Source organism: Hyposmocoma kahamanoa, unplaced genomic scaffold, assembly GCF_003589595.1.
Source record: "Hyposmocoma kahamanoa isolate Upper Pololo Valley unplaced genomic scaffold, ASM358959v1 170, whole genome shotgun sequence".
Classification (NCBI taxonomy): domain Eukaryota; kingdom Metazoa; phylum Arthropoda; class Insecta; order Lepidoptera; family Cosmopterigidae; genus Hyposmocoma; species Hyposmocoma kahamanoa.
Genome location: NW_020653614.1, coordinates 358,258 through 379,459, shown reverse-complemented (window position 1 = coordinate 379,459; position 21,202 = coordinate 358,258). Strand labels below are relative to the sequence as shown.

General features: G+C 34.9%; 1 protein-coding gene across 2 annotated transcripts; it reads right to left on the bottom strand.

Annotated features, from left to right (window-relative positions):
• Window positions 1–2,910: 2,910 nt before the first annotated feature.
• LOC113225724 lies at window positions 2,911–18,689 on the bottom strand. 2 transcript variants are annotated; one of them, XR_003310040.1, is made up of 4 exons: window positions 18,578–18,644; window positions 9,908–10,072; window positions 6,412–6,501; window positions 2,911–3,275 (listed from the first exon to the last, which is right to left on the bottom strand). XR_003310040.1 is itself a non-coding variant. In XM_026458124.1 (4 exons), exons 1-4 carry the CDS (start codon window positions 18,672–18,674, stop codon window positions 3,160–3,162), a joined length of 459 nt encoding a protein of 152 aa, XP_026313909.1. In that variant the 5' UTR covers window positions 18,675–18,689; the 3' UTR covers window positions 2,911–3,159. The 2 variants fall into 2 exon arrangements, 1 of the variants encoding a protein (XP_026313909.1); XM_026458124.1 differs by having other exon boundaries at window positions 9,908–10,063; window positions 18,578–18,689.
• Window positions 18,690–21,202: the final 2,513 nt, after the last annotated feature.

Genomic DNA, 21,202 nt, shown 5'->3' with positions numbered 1-21,202 from the left:
TGAAAATGAAGCATTTGATTTTCAACGAATGTTTATCGCTTTTTGTAATAGTATAGTCACTTCTACTAATATGTCAATAGTTTTTTTCATAGAGACAAATTTTTGACAAATTTCGGAGCGGAACATTCAGCCCCGCTTTGGGGCGCATTGTTCCGCTTTTGAGGCAAATTGTTCCGCCTAAATTATCACAGGATAACAAGGATTTTCTTAAATAAAACCACCGTTTTTATAATTGTGTGTATGTAATGTTTATATTATGCATAACTTAAAAAAACAACTACATTCTTATTCATCAGTAATATTTTTCATAGCTCATTTCTTCATCTGAATCACAGTTGAGACATACATAAGTAACTTTGTCATCTTGTCTAAATATTTGTAGTTTCGCATCCTTAAAACAAAGTAAGAATTTTAAGTATGATTGCAGGTTAATTGGCGAAGTTGTTCCTAGGAACAACCAGCCCCTTGAGGGAGGAACTTATAGCCCCAAATTACGTTTTTATACGAAGACTGACACACCGGCAAAGTAATAGAATCAATGAAAAAAATATTCAAACAAAAAGATTCCTATATAGATTTTAAAAAGATTCCTTACTAATGTCACTACAATTTGGAAAAGTTGCGTATGAATCGGCCCATAATAAACAAAGACAGACCAAAAAAATTACACAAGAAAAAATGTACTTACGTGACGTTTTGACATCTCCACGCACATAGCCACACTTCCGTTGTCTCTGGAGGAACTGAAATGGCTGCCGGCAATGCGCATCACTTGACGCTTAACGACGTGTTTCACATGTATTACTATATATTTTTCTTGCAAAGTTATTGCTGTGAGAACAACTTACCCCTAAAAATTATTGAAAAAAAAATTGCGTTTGTGGTTATGCATTGTTAACAAAATAGATACAACAAACATTCGTTCTGTTTCATTATATTATCTTCTTGTAGAAAAGGTATTGTATGCAGTCACTGCATAATTAGGTCTTAAAATCTCGTAGCCACGAGGCGCTCGGCTTTAAAACCCTCCTTAAGCAACGATAGCATAAAGCGCCCAGTTATACGCAGCGACCGCCCAGTTACCACGCCTTCATGTACATCAATGGGCAATCTGTATTCTATTTACTAGTAGAATACAACCGCGCGGCCGCCTCGTAGACTAAATTCAAGCCAGCCTCGCACGCGCGCCCGAGACGCTCATTTATTCATTCATTTCTCGGCAACGCGCGATGAAATTCGTTTCGAATAAATGCGCGCTTATGGTTACTACACTTGAATATTAAATAATACTTCATGATAACATTCTAAATATTTCAATAATAAAAATGACGACAACGACATCATCATCGACAGGCCTTTGCCATTGTTAACATGAGCGCTATTCTCGAGCCAACTCTCGCCGACCAAACGAGGACGCCACATGTGCCGATACACATCGCTTTTATTGTCTATTTTGCCATATCTGTATTTTATCAAGAAAGCTTACGTTTGAAAAAAAATAAAACATATTATGTAGTAACTTGAAAATTACCCACCTGTCAAGTAAAGATAAAAAATCTATATCGAGATAATGTAATAAAAAGTAAATGTAAATATAAAGAAGCCCGTGGGCATAATTTAGGACATTACTGCCGACTTTGCCTGCGTGTCATGGCTCGAGCAATGTTATTATGTGAATAGTTATTTAAGAGGGAGCATGCCAAAAAAGTTTTGACGTTGACTCCGCCCAAATTTGTGAAACAAATATATGCCTGAAGTTCGCGTGACATGCGACAGGAGATGTTGAATTTTGCGCATTAAAAGTACCAAATTCGTTTCAGCGGAATAACCCTAAAACTAAAGGGATTAAAAAAATCCATAGTGACAGTTGTCGATCATGCATAAATATAATTAATTATCTAATTTTTGTCCTAATAACCTGTAGCATTTCGAGGATGAATCGAAAAAATGTGAAAATTAGAGGTCATTTCGTGATTTTTATCTATCGAGGAAACTTTATTGTTTAATTTTTCTGATTAATGTCTATGCTTGAATATATCGTGTAGTTACAGTTACTCATACAATATTTTATTTTTGACTTTAAAGTGGATATACCCCTCTAAAATCAAATCGAAGATTAGGAATTTTTCCTCTGCTCCCTCTTAATATTCGAGTATTGCATCGTGAAATATTATTTAATAATTACACGATAATACACTTGAATATTTAAATAATAGAAATTGCCACTGCATTAGGTAGTGAACACTAGACCGAGAATGACCGATTTAGGAATCAAAAAACAATTGAAGTCATTCATTTTTCAAATTACACTTTCTGGTATATCTGGCCAGTGACCCATATGAAGATGGTTATCACATCGAGTATTTTACCAGAAATGGAGACGAAATAAGGGCCATCCATCCCTGGCAACCCATCAAGCAAATGGTCCATATATCACTTTTAAATATCAACTCTCGTTTGCGCTGAAATCACAAATTAGAAAGCTGAAATAGTACAGCGTCAACAATTGACCTGAGTGTGCGTCTCCGTATATTCCAAAAATGTTCTGTATTTATTGTAATAAAAGTATAATATCTCTAACTATGTAGGGGGGTTGTTCAATTCGGTGATGTGGGAAAAACATCTAATTACAAAACAAACGTAAAAATATTAAATTTTCTAATTATCATCCATTATAGCAAAGCTCAAGTTAAACTGGTCGATTTAAAGTGAAATAATTGACGACACCCGTCAATTATTTCGAATTCGGGCTGGCCAATCGGAGCGCAGTTGTCACCGTAATGATTTGGCAGAGTAGTTCTCAAACAAATTACATGACATTTCGTCTCTATTTCTAGTTATATACTCGATGCCAGTGACTCATATGATGATAGTTATCACAATGTAACCTTCTGGGGTTCCACTGGGTGTATTACAATTAAAATTGTATTTTACTCTGGTCTGTACTTTTTGTGTGTGTTTACTATGATACAGACTACCATAAAATAGCAGTTACAGCTGTGTATTCTAAGTTCTAGGTAGCCGAGTTAAAAACTAATTTGAAATGCTTTATTTTATTGTTGATCTGTATCTTTGAATGCATTCCACGACCCAGTAATTTTGATTTGTATTCTTTCTTGAAGGTTGTTTTCATCTATGCAAAATAAAAAAATATTTTTATTATTTTTCCGATGGTGAAAATATGGAGAACACGTTTTTGGCCGCTTCAACAACTTTTGTTTTTTGTTCATTCACCGTTTCGTTCAGAGTTGATGTCCCGGCGTGTAAGAAGTTTGCTGCAATTTGAAATAAACTTTATTATATGTAAACTAAATAAATAATAAATATATAACGCACACTCTTAGCCTCGCACTAGGGAAACTCTCCTGAAACATAGACAACCACAAATTTATTAATAACTGCCTCGGTGGCCGAACGGTTTGCATGCCGGACTGCCACGCAGAGGTCCCAGGTTCGATTCCCGGGCCGGGAGAAATATTTGTATGACCTACATTTATTTCTCTCGTGAGTTTGGGTGTAATTTGTGGTTGTCTATGTGTGTGTCCATGGCACCCGCGACACAGGGTTTCCCTAGTGCGGGGCTATGTTGAGTGTGTGTGTTATTATTATTATTATTAATTACACTCAAACTTTAATAGCAGTAGAGCTCTGTGTGAAAGAGTTCGTCCAGAGAAGTACTGCCACCTCACCTATTTCTGCCGCCAAGTAGTAAGTGAAATTACAGGCACATATCGTTGCCTTACTTTCTTAAGCTTGTATCTTAAAGAACAACGTCAGGGAAGTGAAAAACATGAATTGCATATACAAATGTTGCAGGCTACTATCACATTACAGTCCCTTCATATTTACACACTGGCTCTTACATACTCTTAAAGTCCGAAATGACGTTTTCCAGAAATAAGTTTACTCGAATTTTCATAACCTCGAAAGTAATTTTGAGACGAAAATGTTTTTTCTTTTAAACCTAACTTAACTCCTAACCGAACCTAATCGTGTCTTTACGATAAACATCCAACATATCCTGAAAGAACAACGGTTTCGTTATAATTCGGTTTTCGGTGTACTAAAAATTCGAACAATCGTTATTTCGGAAAAAAAATCGAGTTTGTGATAGGTTACCGTCTCAGGGTAACAGGTGCAGTGGCAGTGCCCTTCAGATATTCGTGATTTAAAGCTCTCAGTAGCACTGGAACTGTTATGGACAGGCGTATAGCTTACCAGGCGCAGCGTCCCGTCACTTGATATTATGAAAAAATATGTAGGCCTCTGGGTGGCAAGAAAAGTACAGCATGGTAACCGTTCGGCCACGGAGGCAGTTACTTTAAAAACATGATGTATTATCGTTACTAATATATCGATCGAAACAAAGAGAAAAAGGGACTCGAACCCGTCTATATGCCAAACTAGGACCACCGCTCTTTGAACTGAGTTACTACAAATCTTTTCTATTGAGTTTATTTCGACTTTTACCAATGTAAGCGACAATGGAGATCTAAAAAGTTTTTCTTTCAGTCGGTACCTTACCAGCTACCGAGAGCTAGGGGTGGATTCATTATGATCAAACCATTTCTTACATTCCAATTATCGAGTATATAACCAGAAGTAGAGACGAAAAGTCATTTAATTTGTTTGAAAACTAATCTGCCATATCATTACTGTGACAACTGCGCTCCGATTGGCGAGCCCGTGTTCGAAACAATTGACGGGTGTCGTCAACTGTTTCACTTGAAATCGACCAGTTAACTTGAGCTTTGCTAAAATGGACGGAAATTGCAAAATTACATATTTAATATTTAATTACCGATGAAATGTGATTCCGTTTGTTTTGTAATTAGATATTTTGCTGTTTTTCCACACCACCGAATAGAACAGCACGGCATTGTTAGAGATATTATCGTTATTACAATAAATACAGAATATTTTTTGGAATATACGGAGACGTACACACAGCTCAGTAGTTGGCCTGTCTATATTTCAGTGCAAACGGGAGTTGATATTTATAAGAGATGTATCGCTAATGTATTACCAGGAATATATGGCCCATGTTTCGCCTCTATTTCTGGTTATATACTCAATGGTTCCAATGCTGTGTCTGGCTGCGCTGAGTGTGTAATGAAAGATATAACAACAAATAATCTATCTTCGCTTGGTATAGCAACAAAAGGCATAATTTCAATGTGTTTAAATAAACCTTCAATATAACAAACATTAACTATTACGATTCTGTAACACAATTAACTAATTAATTGAGTATTACCCGTATAATGTATTAAATAATATAACAGATTATTTCGTTTTATTATATTTGAATAAAAATGAAGAATGTTTAATTGAATATCAAAAAACAATTCATATCAACTCATGTCCATCAAAAATAATGTTTTTATACCACAAATAGGATTTCGCATCGAAATTTAGAATTGGCGCTTCGCCGGCCGCTGCCGCGACACGCTCTCTTCTCGCTCGGCTCTCGTACCGTTATGGTTGCAGTTTTTACCTATATTTTAACCTAACCTAACCTAAGCGAAGTATCAGTTCTACAAGATTATTTTTATGTGTTTTCGAGCCTAATACTTTCGATTCATTGCACCTAAAACACTGGAATTATATTTATAATACTTTATACTCAGTGAATATTATATCTTATGCCATCGGTATGTTAGATTGAAAGTTGTTATATCAATCGTCTATTATACCCAATGACCTTTATATCATACAATAATATGTCAAATGTCTGTATACCATAAATAAACTCAGTACGAGTACTAAACAAACCGACCTCAAAAGTTCGTGGAATTACATTTATTTGCCAAGTTTTATTGAAATCGGTTATCGGAAAGTGCGCAAAAACCCGGATTCATCCCCTAGTTCGCCACTATACGGGACTTGACACAGGAGATAATAAAAATCGGTTCTCACCGCTTAAAGTACATAATTATAATGAGAGAGAAAAACGCCTTGAATTGGAGAATAGCAAAATCAACTATTAAAATAATTGCTCCTTATAGCAAAATTTAGGCGCTATTTATAAAAATGAATCTTCATGCATGAACCCTTAAGAAAGTCACCCTTAGATGGGGATGACTTTCTTTAAAATTAAATGGGACCACTATGGATGTACCCTCTTTCAAACAAAAAAGAATCAACAAAATCGGTTAACAAATGGAGTTATCGCGTAACATACATACAAAAAAAAAGTAAAAAAAAACATACGTATGTTACTCCTCTTTTTTTCGAAGACGGTTAACTAATTATATCCGTTGAACGTTATGTTGACCAAAAATATGTCATTTATTATTATATCTTACGAACCGCACCCGGCTCTGATGCTGCTATTATTAGCTAGGGTCATGGGAATGTCACCCATATTTCTGTTTTTAGTTTTGTTTTAGTTTAAATTTATTAACTTACAAGTATCCGCTTTGAATTTGGCAACAGCGTCCTTGAACGACTCGGCTTCTTGTTCAACGGTTCCTTTCGCATCGTTGGCCGCTGTTGATACTGTTGTTATTAAATAATGTATATTATTGAGATTTTTTTGTAACATAACTCCACTAGTTTCTTATGACTAGTAATTTTGTATTATTTATATTTCGATCTTTGTGATCGAACACAGAGAAAAAGTCTCATCGGGTGGTACCAAGCCACTAGACCTGGATATAGCTGACGTCGAGAGGTAAGTTTAAAGAGATTAACATTCTTACACTAAAGTCACAGTACATTTATGTAAATGTTATTTATGTTAAGAAAAATATTATTTTTTTTATGAAAAATAGTGACAGACGATGGACAGACATAACATTAATACGAGGAATAAAAATAAACTAGCTGTTCTGACAGTCGTCTTCACTAAGTCTCAAATTCATTTAAGGGGAAATGTATACGCTTCTATAATAAGACTCCGATTGATATTCAAAAATTGCCATTTACGAGGTTTAAAATTTTATACTAAAGTTTATATATATTATACAACTCCTGCGTACTTGGATGACAAAAATCCGTGGTAGTGACCCGTTTATCTCTTTCAGGTATTTTCGATCTAAGATTTATATTAAATAATGTAATGATAAATGTATTCAAATGTATATTTTTACAAAGAGCAACCCCTAGAGTTTCTTGCTCATTCTTCTCAGGGGAATCTGCCTTACGAATGAGATTTATTGTAATAAAGATTATATATTATATATATTTCGCTTTGAGTTCGTCGTATGTATAGGTTACACGCGCAGCCTAGAAATATTGCAATAAGCGCAGTTACTGAACTGTAATTACATTTTATTTATAATTAAGTAGTCTTGTAACAGCTTTCTGATAATAAACACCCTCAAACATTCCTTTTAAAAATATATTTTCTGATATATCATAACTCGGGTCGAAGAAATTTTTGTTTGTGTTCTATCGTAAATAATTACGTATTCTAATCAGTTAAACTATACGTGCTCAATTACAGGATATCAGTGGGTTGTTGTACCTATATTTTTTATATTTATTTTACATTTTTATATTTATAAGGCGAGAGTATATATGTTGGTAAGGCCGACCAAGACGAATTTGACCATGAACAAATTGAGGACGTCCTAAAGAAAGGTCAGGTCAAGAGGTAGGGCAGTGTGGTTGACAATGAACCACCTAAATTTTCTAGAGCTGTAACTATGTATCTATGGACCTAAATTATACTTTTCGTTTATAATTATAGATAATTTTACTGGGTATGATAACGTAGTACTTCATTTTTGTCAAAATACAGTTAGTCCTTCTGAAAACATGTTTCTTCACACCTCATGGTACCCATTGAACCCGGGGACTGGTACACAAGGAACCAAAGGTGCCACAATGGATATGATGGTTACAAGAATCAGCAAAATGTTGTATTTTTATGAAAATTGTGAAATACAACGCGGTTTTTGCTTAAAAATGACTTAATTTTCACAAATTCGAAATTGAAGATTTGTAACGCAGTCGTGCACTTAGTTTGTGATTTTTTTTTTTAATTATCTAGCACTCAACATTTTGATGAATGAATGAATGAAATATTCTTTATTGCACATAAAATTACAAATACAATACAATACAATAGCTTAAGTATAATAGTAGTAGTAAGTCAATGTGCAACAGGCGGCCTTATTGCTATGTAGCAATTTCTTCCAGGCAACCTTAGGATAGACATTTCGGATATGCAAAAAGGGGTGCAAGAAAAGAATATCATCATAAGTACACTACATAATAAGTAATAATAAAAATATATACATCTCCGTAGATAGATATACATATACATACAAATAATAATAATATTATTAATACATACATAACAATACATACACAATAATTTTAAATGCTTATATACTTTTAAAGGAAAAAGAAAAATGATGTATAAATGTAGGAAATAAATGAAAGGATAGCAGAGGACAGACGAAATTTAGGAGTTGAGGAAGTGATCCTTGCCACGTTGTTTGAACGAATCGATTCAGGGAGAGAATTCCACAATCTGATAGCAGAAATGGTAAAAGAGTTGGAATAAAAGTTAGAGGTATGAGAGGGCAAGTTTAGTAAGAGAGTATCAGAGGAGGGAAGGGGACGACAGAGTGTAGAAGAGTGGAAAGTAAAGCGAATTTTAAGATAAGAAGGCGTAATTGGATAGAACAGAATTGAATAGAGAAGTGCAAGTATATGAAGATCTCTACGCCGATGAATGGGCAGAATTTTAAATTTAATTTAAGTTGTGTGCGAAATTGGGAAACATGGTCAAATTTACGTAGTCCGAAGATGAACCTAACATACATATTTTGGAGCCGTTCCAATTTATTGAGCAGAGTTACTGACAAATCTGGGTAGCAAACATATGCATAATCCAGTATCGGGTGGAGAATGCTCTGGGCCAGAGTAATTTTAGTTTTAGTCGGCAAAAACTTTTTAAGCCTTCTCAGAGAGAAATGCGCACCAAACACCTTCCTGCTAACCTCATCAACGTGCGGCTTCCAAGTCAGACATTTATCAAAAATTACCCCCAAATTCCTGACTGTATCCAAATAAGGAATACAGACACCATCGAAAACCACAGGGTGTAAGGAGTTTAGATTTAAACGAGAATTGGACCAAGTGCTACCTATAATAATCGATTGTGTTTTGGATGGGTTAACTTTAAGGCCAAAGGTCTGACTCCATTGACGGATAGATTCAAGGTCCACATTGGTAGTATTAATGGCACGTGGTAAATCTTGAATAGACGACTGGGTGTAAATCTGGAGGTCATCAGCATAAAGATGATAAGAAGAAGTGAGGGATTGTGTGATAGAGTTAATAAACAAAGAAAATAAGAGAGGAGAAAGGACGCCACCCTGCGGAACTCCAGCGGAAATATCGCACCACGTAGAGAAAGAATTCTCATTGCGTACACACTGCCGACGTCCACAGAGGTAGCTTCGAAACCAATCAATAACTGCTGGAGATATGTTAAGAGTACGCAATACCTCCAATTTCAAAGTCAATACCATTGAAGGCATTACTTAAGTCAAGGAGTGTTGATTTTGATGTTTAATTTATCACTAAGTGCCCAAAAGCTTGTTGCTTCTTTAACTACAATAATGAAAAATGCATTGATAGCAAACCTATCTATCTATGAATATCCAGCGACTGTACAAGTCACTCGCGTGTTTTTTTTTTAGTTATTTTTGAATGGCTAATAAATTTTGAATGGAAAATAATTTTCAAATGTCTTCAATTTCGTTTGTAAAAAAATAAATTCTGAAATAAAGCCGGTGTCCCAGTCTCTGGACCCAAGCAAAATGAACCGTATTAGTACGGGAAAAAAATTTAAATTCGAGATGAGATGGTTGACTCTTAAAGCATTTTCTTGTGAATACAAAACAAAAAAGATGGTCCTTTGTCCACCAGAGGAAATAGTACTTACCTGAGTCCAACAATTTCTTGGAATAATCATCAAATTTGGCTTTTTTGTCCTGAGCAAGTTTCTTAACTGCCGCATTGAATTTCTCGTACGTAACTTTACCCTCTCCGAGGAGTTCTTTGGCTTTTCGTTCCGTCTCCTCGTCTGTTATAATTGCCGCTGAAACAACTGTTTGGTTTATTTTTTATCACTATCAAAAATGTTGCACACCGTTAGGTGCCTGAACTAGACCAAGTTGCCAAGTTTAGTCATATAATGGTTTGTAGTTGAAAGTACTGACACCTTACCTATTTCTGCCGCCAATCCGTCATGTGAGCATTACTGCGTTCCGGTTATGAAGGGTAAGGGTGCTTGGGGGTGAAGTTACGTGCTCATGGAACTTGTCAACAAGTGTCAGAGTGACGGGCGCTGTGGCAGTGCCACTCAGTTCTTTGAAATTTAAAGCTCAGAGTGGCACTACAACTGTTATGGCCAGGCTTGTCGCTTACTCCACCAGGCCCAAGACTAGTTCGTCCCGACACTTGATGTCATAAAATTTCTTGCGCTCCTATTGCCGCTCTAACGGGTCATGGTCCATATAATAAAAACCTTTTCAATGTTAGTAACACAGGACAGCCCTCGCTACATGCATGCGTGCATGGCCGCGGAGTACAATGCTTCGGCGTGGCCAACTATAGGGCGAAGTAGACCATGGTGGATGCTGGGATTCTTGTCAAAAATTAATTTTAATTTGTAGCAGCCAGTGCTTTGGTAAAAAAAGTAGTCTGATTTCGTGTATTTTAGTGACATAGTGGTCACATCGGAAGAGATGTAGCTGCTGTAACTTGAACTCTTCCTTCCTGGCGTCAGCTGTCCTATGACGTGGGATTTTTCAACTTACAAAGTAGTTTTTTCTTTTTTGTAAGAAATTTCTATAAAAATATAATTTATAAAAAACTTATAAGTCAGTTTTTTCCACGTAATACTGATCATGAGGTAAACTTATTTTCTGAATGCATGTCAGTGTGTGTTACAAACTATAATTTGTAAATTAACGCATCCTAATGTCGGTAGATGACGTTAATCTTAAACAAAATAAAAAAAATGTCCGCGCTATCCATAAAAATCTTTGCAATAAGGGCCATCTAGTTGTTTTGTTTGTTATTAAAGAACAAAGACGATTAGCGCGGTTTGTTCCACCACTGCAAAATACTCCCTATACATGAAAAATTAAAATGTATGCTACCAGCCGTATGTACACTTTTTGATAAAAGTTTAGAATCTACCTACAGTGGTGAAACGAAGACGCGAAATGTCTATAATAATAAATTGTGGATACCGTCTTATCGAAATCTTTATGGTAAAAATAAATTAAAATATATACCTTATTTCTTAGAATAATAACGCATAGAAACCTAGTCCACACACGCTAAGTGAGGCAAGTTAGAGGCTTCCCAAAGGGCCTACACGAGCGGGTGGGCTGTCAGTGCTCAAGGTCAAATTGCACCGCGAACAGCTCCAGAATTTTAGCTAAAAATGACGAAATGTGCGGTAAATGAGTGTAAAAATATGTCAGACAAACATAAAATAGATATTAACATCACATTCCACAAGGAAGTAACGCGTTTCAACTTGTATTTTTATATAAATATTCACTAAAACCTAAAAATAATTTCGTTGCAACAAGACACGAAAATGTTGCAAAGTAACGGATTTCTTTCTCCCAATTTTGCTATTCAGTTTCGAAATAATTTATATTACGTAATTTTTTGAGAATAGGCAATATCGCGACGGCTGCAAATTTTTTTTTATTCTAATGTAAGTGTGCATTTGACCTCCATTTCTGCAAGTTAAATGCGTACAAATGTTGTTTACAAAGAGCAACCCCCAGAGTTTCTTGCTCATACTTCTCGGGGGAATCTGCCTTACCTTGAGCGGTAGACTTTAACCAATGTGACGATTTCTAGTGTAACAATGCTTACCTATGAAATAAAGATTATTTTGATTTTGATTCTGGGTATCGTTTGCGGGGTATATGGGGGTGCTCATTACGAATATAGTACTTATTTCTAAATCCAAGATGGTGGACACAATTTAAAAAAAAATGCAATATGGGTATCATTTTCGAGATATTTGGGGGTGCTCAATACGAATATAGCACTTATTTGTAAATCCAAGATGGCGGACACGATTTTTCAAAAAATGCTATATGGGTATCCTTTTCGAGATATTTAGGGACGTTCAATACGAATATGGCACTCATTTCTATTTCCAAGATGGCAGACACGACAGTTCAAACAAAAGCAATATTCGTAATGAGCACCCCCAAATACCTCGAAAAGGATACCCAACTTGCCATTATTTGAAAAATCGTGCCCGCTATCTTGGATTTACAAATAGTGCCATATTCACATTGAGCATCCCCAAATACATCGACAATGACACCCATAATAACATTTTTTTGAAAACTCGTGTCCGCCATCTTGGATTTAGAAATAAATGCTATATTTGTAATGAGCATCCCCAAATACCTTGAAAACGATACCCAACTTGCAATTAAAATGCGAGACATCGTGCCCGCCATCTTGAATTTAGAAATGAGTGCCATATTCGTAATGAGCGCCTCGAATATCTCGAAAATGACTCCCATATTGCATTTATTTGAAAAGTCGTGTCCGTCATCGTGTATTCAGATATAAATGCCATTTCCACACACACGCTAGAGGGCGCAGCTAGTACTAACATAGTGTCTACATTTGAATTTTGTTTAAAAATAGAAAAAGTTTGATTTAAGCGCCTTGAACATTGCAGATAAGATCAAAGTGGCTCAAATATATTGTGGAAGTGTTTGTGGAAAGTTTCAGTGGTTAACTATTCATCAACAACTACTTTTATCTACAGTGAATCTTGTCTTTGTTTTTGAACAATTGTAGTGGGAAAAAAACAATATTAGTTGTATATCATGAACACAAAGTTATTTGTAAACAAAATAGTGTGAACTTTTACTAGTGGCTAATACGAAGTGTTGTTCAAATTTAAATTTCATGAACATAACGTATTATCGTTAAACTGACAACTAATTGGACTTTGGACCTTATACACATTTCCAAGAAAAAAATATCTTGCGGTCTCACTTCTACCACCATCTACCGGGGAATAGGTAAATTATAATTCCAATATTGTGTTTACTATGAACTAGATGGCGGTGTAAATGTATGAATTGTGGTGACCTCTGGTGACATATTTTGAAATCTGAAGTTCTGCCACTTGCCGCTGGGGGCGTTGGGATATCGATGTATTTTAGAGTTATCGTATAGTTCTGCCATTTGACGATAGAGGGAGACACAATAGAAATTTGACCTATATTACATACTCGACGAAAAAAGCAATGGCGTCACAGTGTTTTAAATGTGGGAACGAGATAACTACACGACGATACATTAAATGCTGTGAATGCGAGAATGTATTTCACGTACCAAATTGCATTAGGACTGTAACAGACAAAAGGTTCGACCTAATGACACCGAACAGAAAAAAAGCGTGGAAGTGTGACACTTGTAAGGAACCCATTGAAGAAAGCGAGATTGAAGATGATTTTTCATCAATCATTACCTCCCAGGTAATGAACAGAAGCTGTCCTGAAATCAGCGAATGTAGTCGGGAAGTCATTGAAGAGCTGGAAAATACAATACTGCAATTACAACAAAAACTAGAATCAGCAGACAACGAAATCGTAAATCTCTTGGCTGAAAATAGCTCGTTGGTCAAACTCAACAAAACATATGAGAGTAAAATAAAGACCCTTACACAGATATGTAGCTCTCCTACACAAACTACGAAACGACCGAATTTAAGCTTGAGTAGTGGAAAACCCTACACGACACCAATTCCAACTAACAAAATAAATAGTAAATTGGACAACAGAAAAGGAGAGACGAGTGATACACCAATCATTGCGACACCAACGTTAACTTCAAAGTATAAAGCAAAAAAACTACAAAAAGCTCGTGAAAGGCGTTTTCGTAACGTAGAACAAAGTGACACACATCACTCAAATAATTTGTGTATTATAAGCAGCAATAAAAACAATAGAGTTGTAACGACGGCCAGATCAACTTTTAATGAAACAAAACTCTGCCACTTTTTGACACCAAATGCAGGACTGCAACAACTCCTAGTCAATTTAGAAAAAAAAGTTCAAAATTTTACATTGCACGACTCGTGTGTTATAATGATAGGAGAAAAAGATTTTGAAATCAGTATGGACTATCGAAATTTAGTTAAGATTCTTAGGACAGAATTGTTAAAAATTCAACATACTAATGTATTCATATGTTTACCAACATTTAGACACGGATTGTACGCAAATCTATTATTTAACACACGTATTGACACATTCAATAATCTACTCTATCTTGACAACCTGACACACGAATATGCTTATATTATCGACTCGAACAAAAATCTTACCTACGACAGTGACATGTTTACTATTTTTAAGGGTATTTTAAATAATAGAGGACTCCGTCAAATTTTCAACGATTTAAGTCTATTGATAAATGACGTTTTGTTAGATAATTTGAATGGTCAAGCGGCAGATTCAAATATAAATATAGGTAGCGACTGTTTGGGGACGGGTGATTCTGATTTTTTTCGTGTCTCACAGTAGTCAATTCATTCTGCTGCACCAAAACATAGCCAGCTTTTTTGATAAAAGAGACCTGCTGGAAATCACAATTTCTGAATTTAACTCCCATCCTGATGCTATTTGCCTAAGTGAAACATTTATAAAAAAAGGTGAGGAAAAAAATGTAAAGTTATTTAATTATGATTTGGTGTCTAGTTATTGTAGAGAGAACAAAAGAGGCGGTACATGTATTTTGTTAAAAAGTGGTATTGTGTCTAGGGAACTTAGTTTCTTCCGTAGATATTTGGTGCCGAGAGTATTTGAGTGCTCTGGTATTGAATTGCCGGCGTATAATTTAATTATTTTGTGCATTTATAACTCGAGTAAGAGATTTGGTACACATTTCTTAAGAATATTGGATTCAGTATTGCACGACGCCACGAACTTACATAGAAAGAAAAAAATTATAATCACTGGCGATTTTAACATAAACATTCTAGAAAATACTGTGGACAGCCGCTATTTTAAAGATTTAATGTCAAATTACAACCTAATACAACATATAGACCAACCGACTAGACAACTCTCATGCTTAGATCTTATTATTAGCAATATAAAGGAAGGTATTGGAAGCGTCTTACCCCTTTATCTCTCTGATCACAATACCGCCCAAGTGTTAAGTTTTTCCCCCCGAAATAAACCAAAAGAAACAACTTTTTGGTACATCACAAAAAGAGAACTAACAGAGGAGAATAATAAAAAATTTCAAACGAACCTTAAAGCATTAAATTTTAATGATGTTTTCAATGAAACAGATATTAATGTAGCGTTTAGAAATTTCCATGAAATTTTCGTTTTATTATATAATCTCTGTTATCCCAAACGCCGTTATAAGGTTAATACAAAAACTAGTGGTCCTAAATGGGTATCTAAAGCGCTAAGAAAGTGTTGTAAAATTAAAAGAGAATTACGTTTTAAGTATTACAAAAGCAAAAACAAAACAGATAAAGTAAAATATAGAAATTACTCAAAAATTTTAAAAAGATGTATTTTGAATGCCCAAAAGAAACATAATACTAATTTTATTAAACATAACAAGAATGTATGTAAGGCCTCGTGGGCAGTTATAAAGGGCCATAACGTACAAAAACCACCCATTACGGATATAACTGAGTTAAATATACAAAACACAAGAGTGATAGAGCCATTACAAATGGCTTTAGCTTTTAATCGACATTTCATAAATTTGACCAATGATAATAACATTATATTTGACAAACATAAGTATGACAATTTAACAGAGGTACAAATGACATTAAATTCGTTCTACATAAAACCGTTCGTAACCTATGACATTATTAAAATAATACAATCTTTGAACAATACAAATGCCTGTGGCTATGATGAAATCTCGACAAAAATTTTAAAACAATGCGGGAATGAATTGGCACCAGTCTTAACATACTTAATAAATCTATCCTTTGAAAGGGGCATGTTTCCTGATGTATTAAAGGTATCAATAGTGAAGCCAATCTTTAAGAAGGGGGACAAGTCGGAACTATCCAACTACCGGCCAATTACTCTCATCCCGACATTAGCCAAAGTTTTTGAAAAATGCATGTACATTAGATTGATAGACTATTGCACAAAATTCAACCTTATAAGACCGGAACAATTCGGCTTTCAAAAGGGAAAATCAACAGCTGAGGCGGTTTTCAATATTGCCGGAATGGTGACCAAAGCTCTTGATACACAAAAACACAGCACAGTATTGTTCCTAGACATGTCTCAAGCTTTCGATTTTGTAGCACATGAGAGACTGCTGACCAAATTAGAAAAATATGGTATTAGGGGCATAGCACTGAGTTGGTTTAAGTCGTACCTATATAGCAGACAGCAACGGGTGGAGTTAAGCTACCTGGATCAAAATAAAAATATTACCACATGCTGTTCGACTAATGATTTCAATAAGTTTGGTGTTCCTCAGGGAAGCATACTTGGCCCATTACTATTTTTGTTGTACATTAATGACCTGCCCCTGATAACTCAGCACAAAATTGTCATGTTTGCAGATGACATTGCAATAGTCATCAACTCAAATAATAACGACGTCAATCATTATGAAGCCGAAATTAATGACACAATGAAATCTGTAATAGTTTGGTTAAATAGAAACAATCTACATGTGAATTTGGATAAAACTAAATATGTCCAATTTGCTGTTAAGAGACGTACACCAATGAATATTACTATAAAATATGATGGAAAGATCATACAAAGTTTAGAGACAGTAAAATTTTTGGGTATTCTAATAGATAAAAAACTGAGCTTTACCAATCATATTGACAGCATCTGCAGCAAAATAAACAGATTTGTGTACGTCCTTCGTGGATTGAGACGAGTTGCCTCTAAAAGAATATGCTTGTTTGCCTATCACGGCTACATTGCGTCGGTACTACGTTACGGATTGATTATATGGGGTAATGGAACATATGTAGAGCGAGCTTTTGTAACTCAAAAAAAGTGTATTCGAGCAATGTGCGGCATTGGCCCACGGGAATCTTGCAAGCCGCTGTTTAAGGATTTAAATATTTTGACCTTACCTTCCATGTATATATATGAAGTTTGCAAATTTGTTAAAGAGCATTCACAACTGTTTAAAAAATCGATAGATGTTAATCCACGCGCGAAAAGACACCCAAATAGACTTGTCGTTGAAAATATACCTAAGACTACACTGTACTTAAAAAGTTCATATTATATGTGCATGAGAATTTATAATAAGTTGCCAATAGAAATAAAAAACTTGACATATAAAAGAATGACATCTGAATTGTATAAATATTTAATTAAAAAAGGTTATTATAGTGTAAATGACTACCTAAAAGACTAAATTTTGCATGCTTTTGTATAATGGCTGAATAGCAGTACCTACTCAAATGTAACAACTACCATCCTGTAAAAAACCTATTCAATGCAAATAAAACTTATTTCATTTCATTTCATTTCATTTCATTTCCATAAGGATTACCAAAATTAAATTTTTGAAAATTCTTGTCACTTGACATTGTCGATCGACAGTAACGATCGACAAAACCGAGCATATCTGTAGGTACCTGATCGACATTGTCGATCGACAAAATCGGGCAAATCTGTAGGCACCTTTAACTTAATGATGAGCTAAACAAGATACAATTTTCCCACTTTTAAGGGAAATGTTATTCAATGGCATCATTATTTGTATATTTGTGTGCGTGCCGGCGAGCGTAGATACAAGTTGCTTACGCCTACATGAATTTGGTTTTCGCCTCACTTGTGACAGTTCGTTTGATAAGAAACTATCATTCTATGCGTTATTATTCTAAGCTTTATCTAATAAACGAAATTTAAAAAGAAAAACAAAAGAAAACGTAAATTTAATACGAATATGAAATAAATCGTTATTATAACTATCTAATTTCAACTGACAACATACGTAGGCACTAACTTTAAATTTAATATTAAAGTCCTGTTCACGATCATTTATTAGAATAGACTCGTGTTCAGCGGTGGGATGTACATACGAAGATCAAGGTTTAGTGACACCCCTAACTCACACGCACAATATGAGGAATGTCAACACGCAGAAGTACGAACGCTACACTACACAGTAGGTACACATAGAAATATATTTATTTGTACGACGAATGAGCGGTATACGGAAAACTTACTTAAGTTTATGTTACACTGGAATGTTTTGTTTCTTAGTGCTTTAAATGTAATAAATAAATAAATAAAATCACTAAAAATTAGAATAGTTTTGGTAATGTAAAACAAAGTTACAAAACTAGCTGTATTTAGTACTAGTCGCGACATCTGTTGTGCTAATAGGTACTAAATACTTAACTACGCTGTCTCGTATCGCTATTAGCAATTCTCTTGAGTCATTGGTCCATGACTACGAATAAACAGTAGAATTTAATTAATGCGCCGATTTCGGTTGTAATTTTCTTACCTTTGAAATAAAGGTGTTTTAGAATTTGCATTGAAATGTCCAAGATGCGCATGTAATTTTTACTAATCCTTACCTCTTTTCAGCCAATCGGTTATACCAGTTGCTGTATTTTGACCACTTGCTTTGAGAGCCTTGAAAGCATCTTCCATCTTTTTCATGGTGTCATCCATTTTGTTAAAAAATATCAAAATATTAATAAAAATGTCTACAAATTATATATATTAATTACATACGTCCGTCCAAAAATTATAAATCACGATGGTCTTGAAAATTGACAACTTCGATGGTTCAACCGTTATGCTATTTTTTTTATAATATCAAGGGACGGAACGAACAAGTCGTACGCCTGATGGCAAGCTACACGCCTGTCCATAACAGCTGCAGCACCACTCCGGCTCTTTAAATCGTGAAAATCTGTGGCGCACTGTTCTGCGCCCGTCAGTCTGAGACATAAGTTGACAAGTCCCATGTGCCTGCAATTTCACCAGCACCGTTATCCTTAAAAATTGGAGCATAATAATTAATTCCGCCTTCTATTTTTCTGTCGGCACACTTGTTTCCTGAACGTTATAACTTGGGCCTTTTCAAGGCGAAAGTGAATAGGCTGAGATGGAGGTCAAATGCGTCTTATATTTTACATAAAAAGAAAGTAATGCTGACATTACTGCTTGGCGGCAGAAATAGATAAGGTGGTAGTACCTACTTGCCTGGACGAAATCTTCCGCAAGAAGCTCTGCTGCTACTATAGGATAAAACTTTTTAGTTTACTAAGGCAGAATACTGAGAATAAAAGTTTTGTAATAAAATTATAGGAAATGAAACTATTTTTCCGGATTTTAATCGCGTATATTTGTTTTTTCAAACAAACCGACGTTTCGGGCCCTTTACAGGTCCCATGGTCACGGTTGACACGGTTGTGAAAAATAGTTTCAATTCCTATGTGTAACAATCGCGAAAACCTAAGAACTCGATATTGTAATAAAATTGTTAGTAATAAACTATTTTATAATAAACAACCACCTCAACGATAAATAAAACGCATAGGAAGTCTTCGTCAAAACGAATCCTATGTGCCCAAGGTAACACAAAGTAGCTGCTGTGAAAAGTCAAATAATCATTTATTCCATAGGTAAAATTTTTACACTTGAAAACGATATTTTTTAAGCTACTGTTCGTTCACTACGCTTACCTCCCTGAGAAGAACAAGCAAGAAACTCAAGGGATTGCTCTTTTCAAATAAACTTAAATGCTATAGAATACATTTTGAATCATATTTGTGTGGAATCTAGATTTACGTTGTCTTTTCATACATCTTTATCTAACACATAGTCTACTATTTTGTAATATCACTTTTCAATTAAAATACTTTTAATGTAACTTTTAAACTTAGGAAGGTCCAAGTATTGAACCCTGTGGAATACCCATTTTCACCGGAGAACCCAAAGAATTCACTCCATTTATGCCTACTTTCACAATTCTATCGGTAAGATATGACGAAACAAGTTCCAATGCCTTGCCACTTATTACGTAATATTTCAGCTTCCTAATAAAAGTAATATGATCCACGCACTCAAATGCCTTTGAGAGATCACAGAAAACTCCAATAGCGCTTTAGAACCTTTAAAGATATATTTCAGTAGTACTACCCCCGCATCGCTAGTCGATCTACCAGTAGTAAACCCGTATTGTTCACTATGAAAAATATGATTTCTACCGAAATACGACAGTATACTTAGTTGAGTGAACATAACCTTTTCGAATACTTTACTTAAAGCTGGTAGAATTTAAATGGGCCTATAGTTACTAGTATCAACTTTCCTACCGCTGTTGAATAAAGGAATAACCTTACTGTATTTGATCAAATCGGGAAAAATACCTTCGTCAACACACCTATTGAATGCATCAGCTAAATGTGGGGAAATTAGATAAATTACTGAGTCTATAAGTTTAGTCGATATGCCCCAGAGATCTTCAGTTTTTTTAACATGTATACATTTAAAAGCTTTAATGATGTCTTTTAAATTAACATGATGAAAATTAAATACACTGCCACAAACTTTAACATTTTTGTTTAGGAGATCAATAGCAAGAGATGGAGACGAATTTAATGATTTTGTAGTGTTCACGGCGATTCCCGAAAAGAATGATTGAAAGGCTACCTCATCTTTTGATTTAATAAATTTGCCGTCTAATCTATCATGTAGTTTAAACCTTGCCTGACTCTTTATTTATTATACTCCAAGTTGGTTTAGATTTATTTTTCTATTGTACAATTTTATCGCTGTCAAACTTAACCTTAGCGGCTACACATACTTTTTGAAATATTTTTGAATAATTTTTAACATATTCTATGAAACTGGAATTAGTATTATAAGTTTTCATAGCATATAGCTCATACAAACGAGACCTACGTTTATGAATGCCTACTGTTGCCCAGTCATTGAATTTAGTCTCCCTGTGGAAAGTTAGTGTTTTCGATGTAAATATCTTATCAAATTCATTTTTAATTAAATATCGTGCTATACAAAATATTTGGAACCACCGGTATACGGGGGAGGGAATTTAAACTATTGTCGATATTCTTTTGAAATCTAATGATTCGTTCTTTGGTAATCGGTCTGCAGAGAAATTGGTCTACCTTCTTGCTCATTTTACAATTAAACGTAGCCAATTGGCCACTATGGTGTAATGTTAAGCA

Bases quoted from the DNA above. Each gene is read 5' to 3' on its own strand.
- LOC113225724 (XM_026458124.1), bottom strand. From the start codon at position 18,674: ATGGATGACACCATGAAAAAGATGGAAGATGCTTTCAAGGCTCTCAAA. The intron at 6,502-9,907 runs GTAAGTACTATT...TAATAACAACAG, and splicing joins CAAGAAATTGTTGGACTCAG to TATCAACAGCGGCCAACGAT. The intron at 3,276-6,411 runs GTAAGTTAATAA...TTCAAATTGCAG, and splicing joins CAAATTCAAAGCGGATACTT to CAAACTTCTTACACGCCGGG.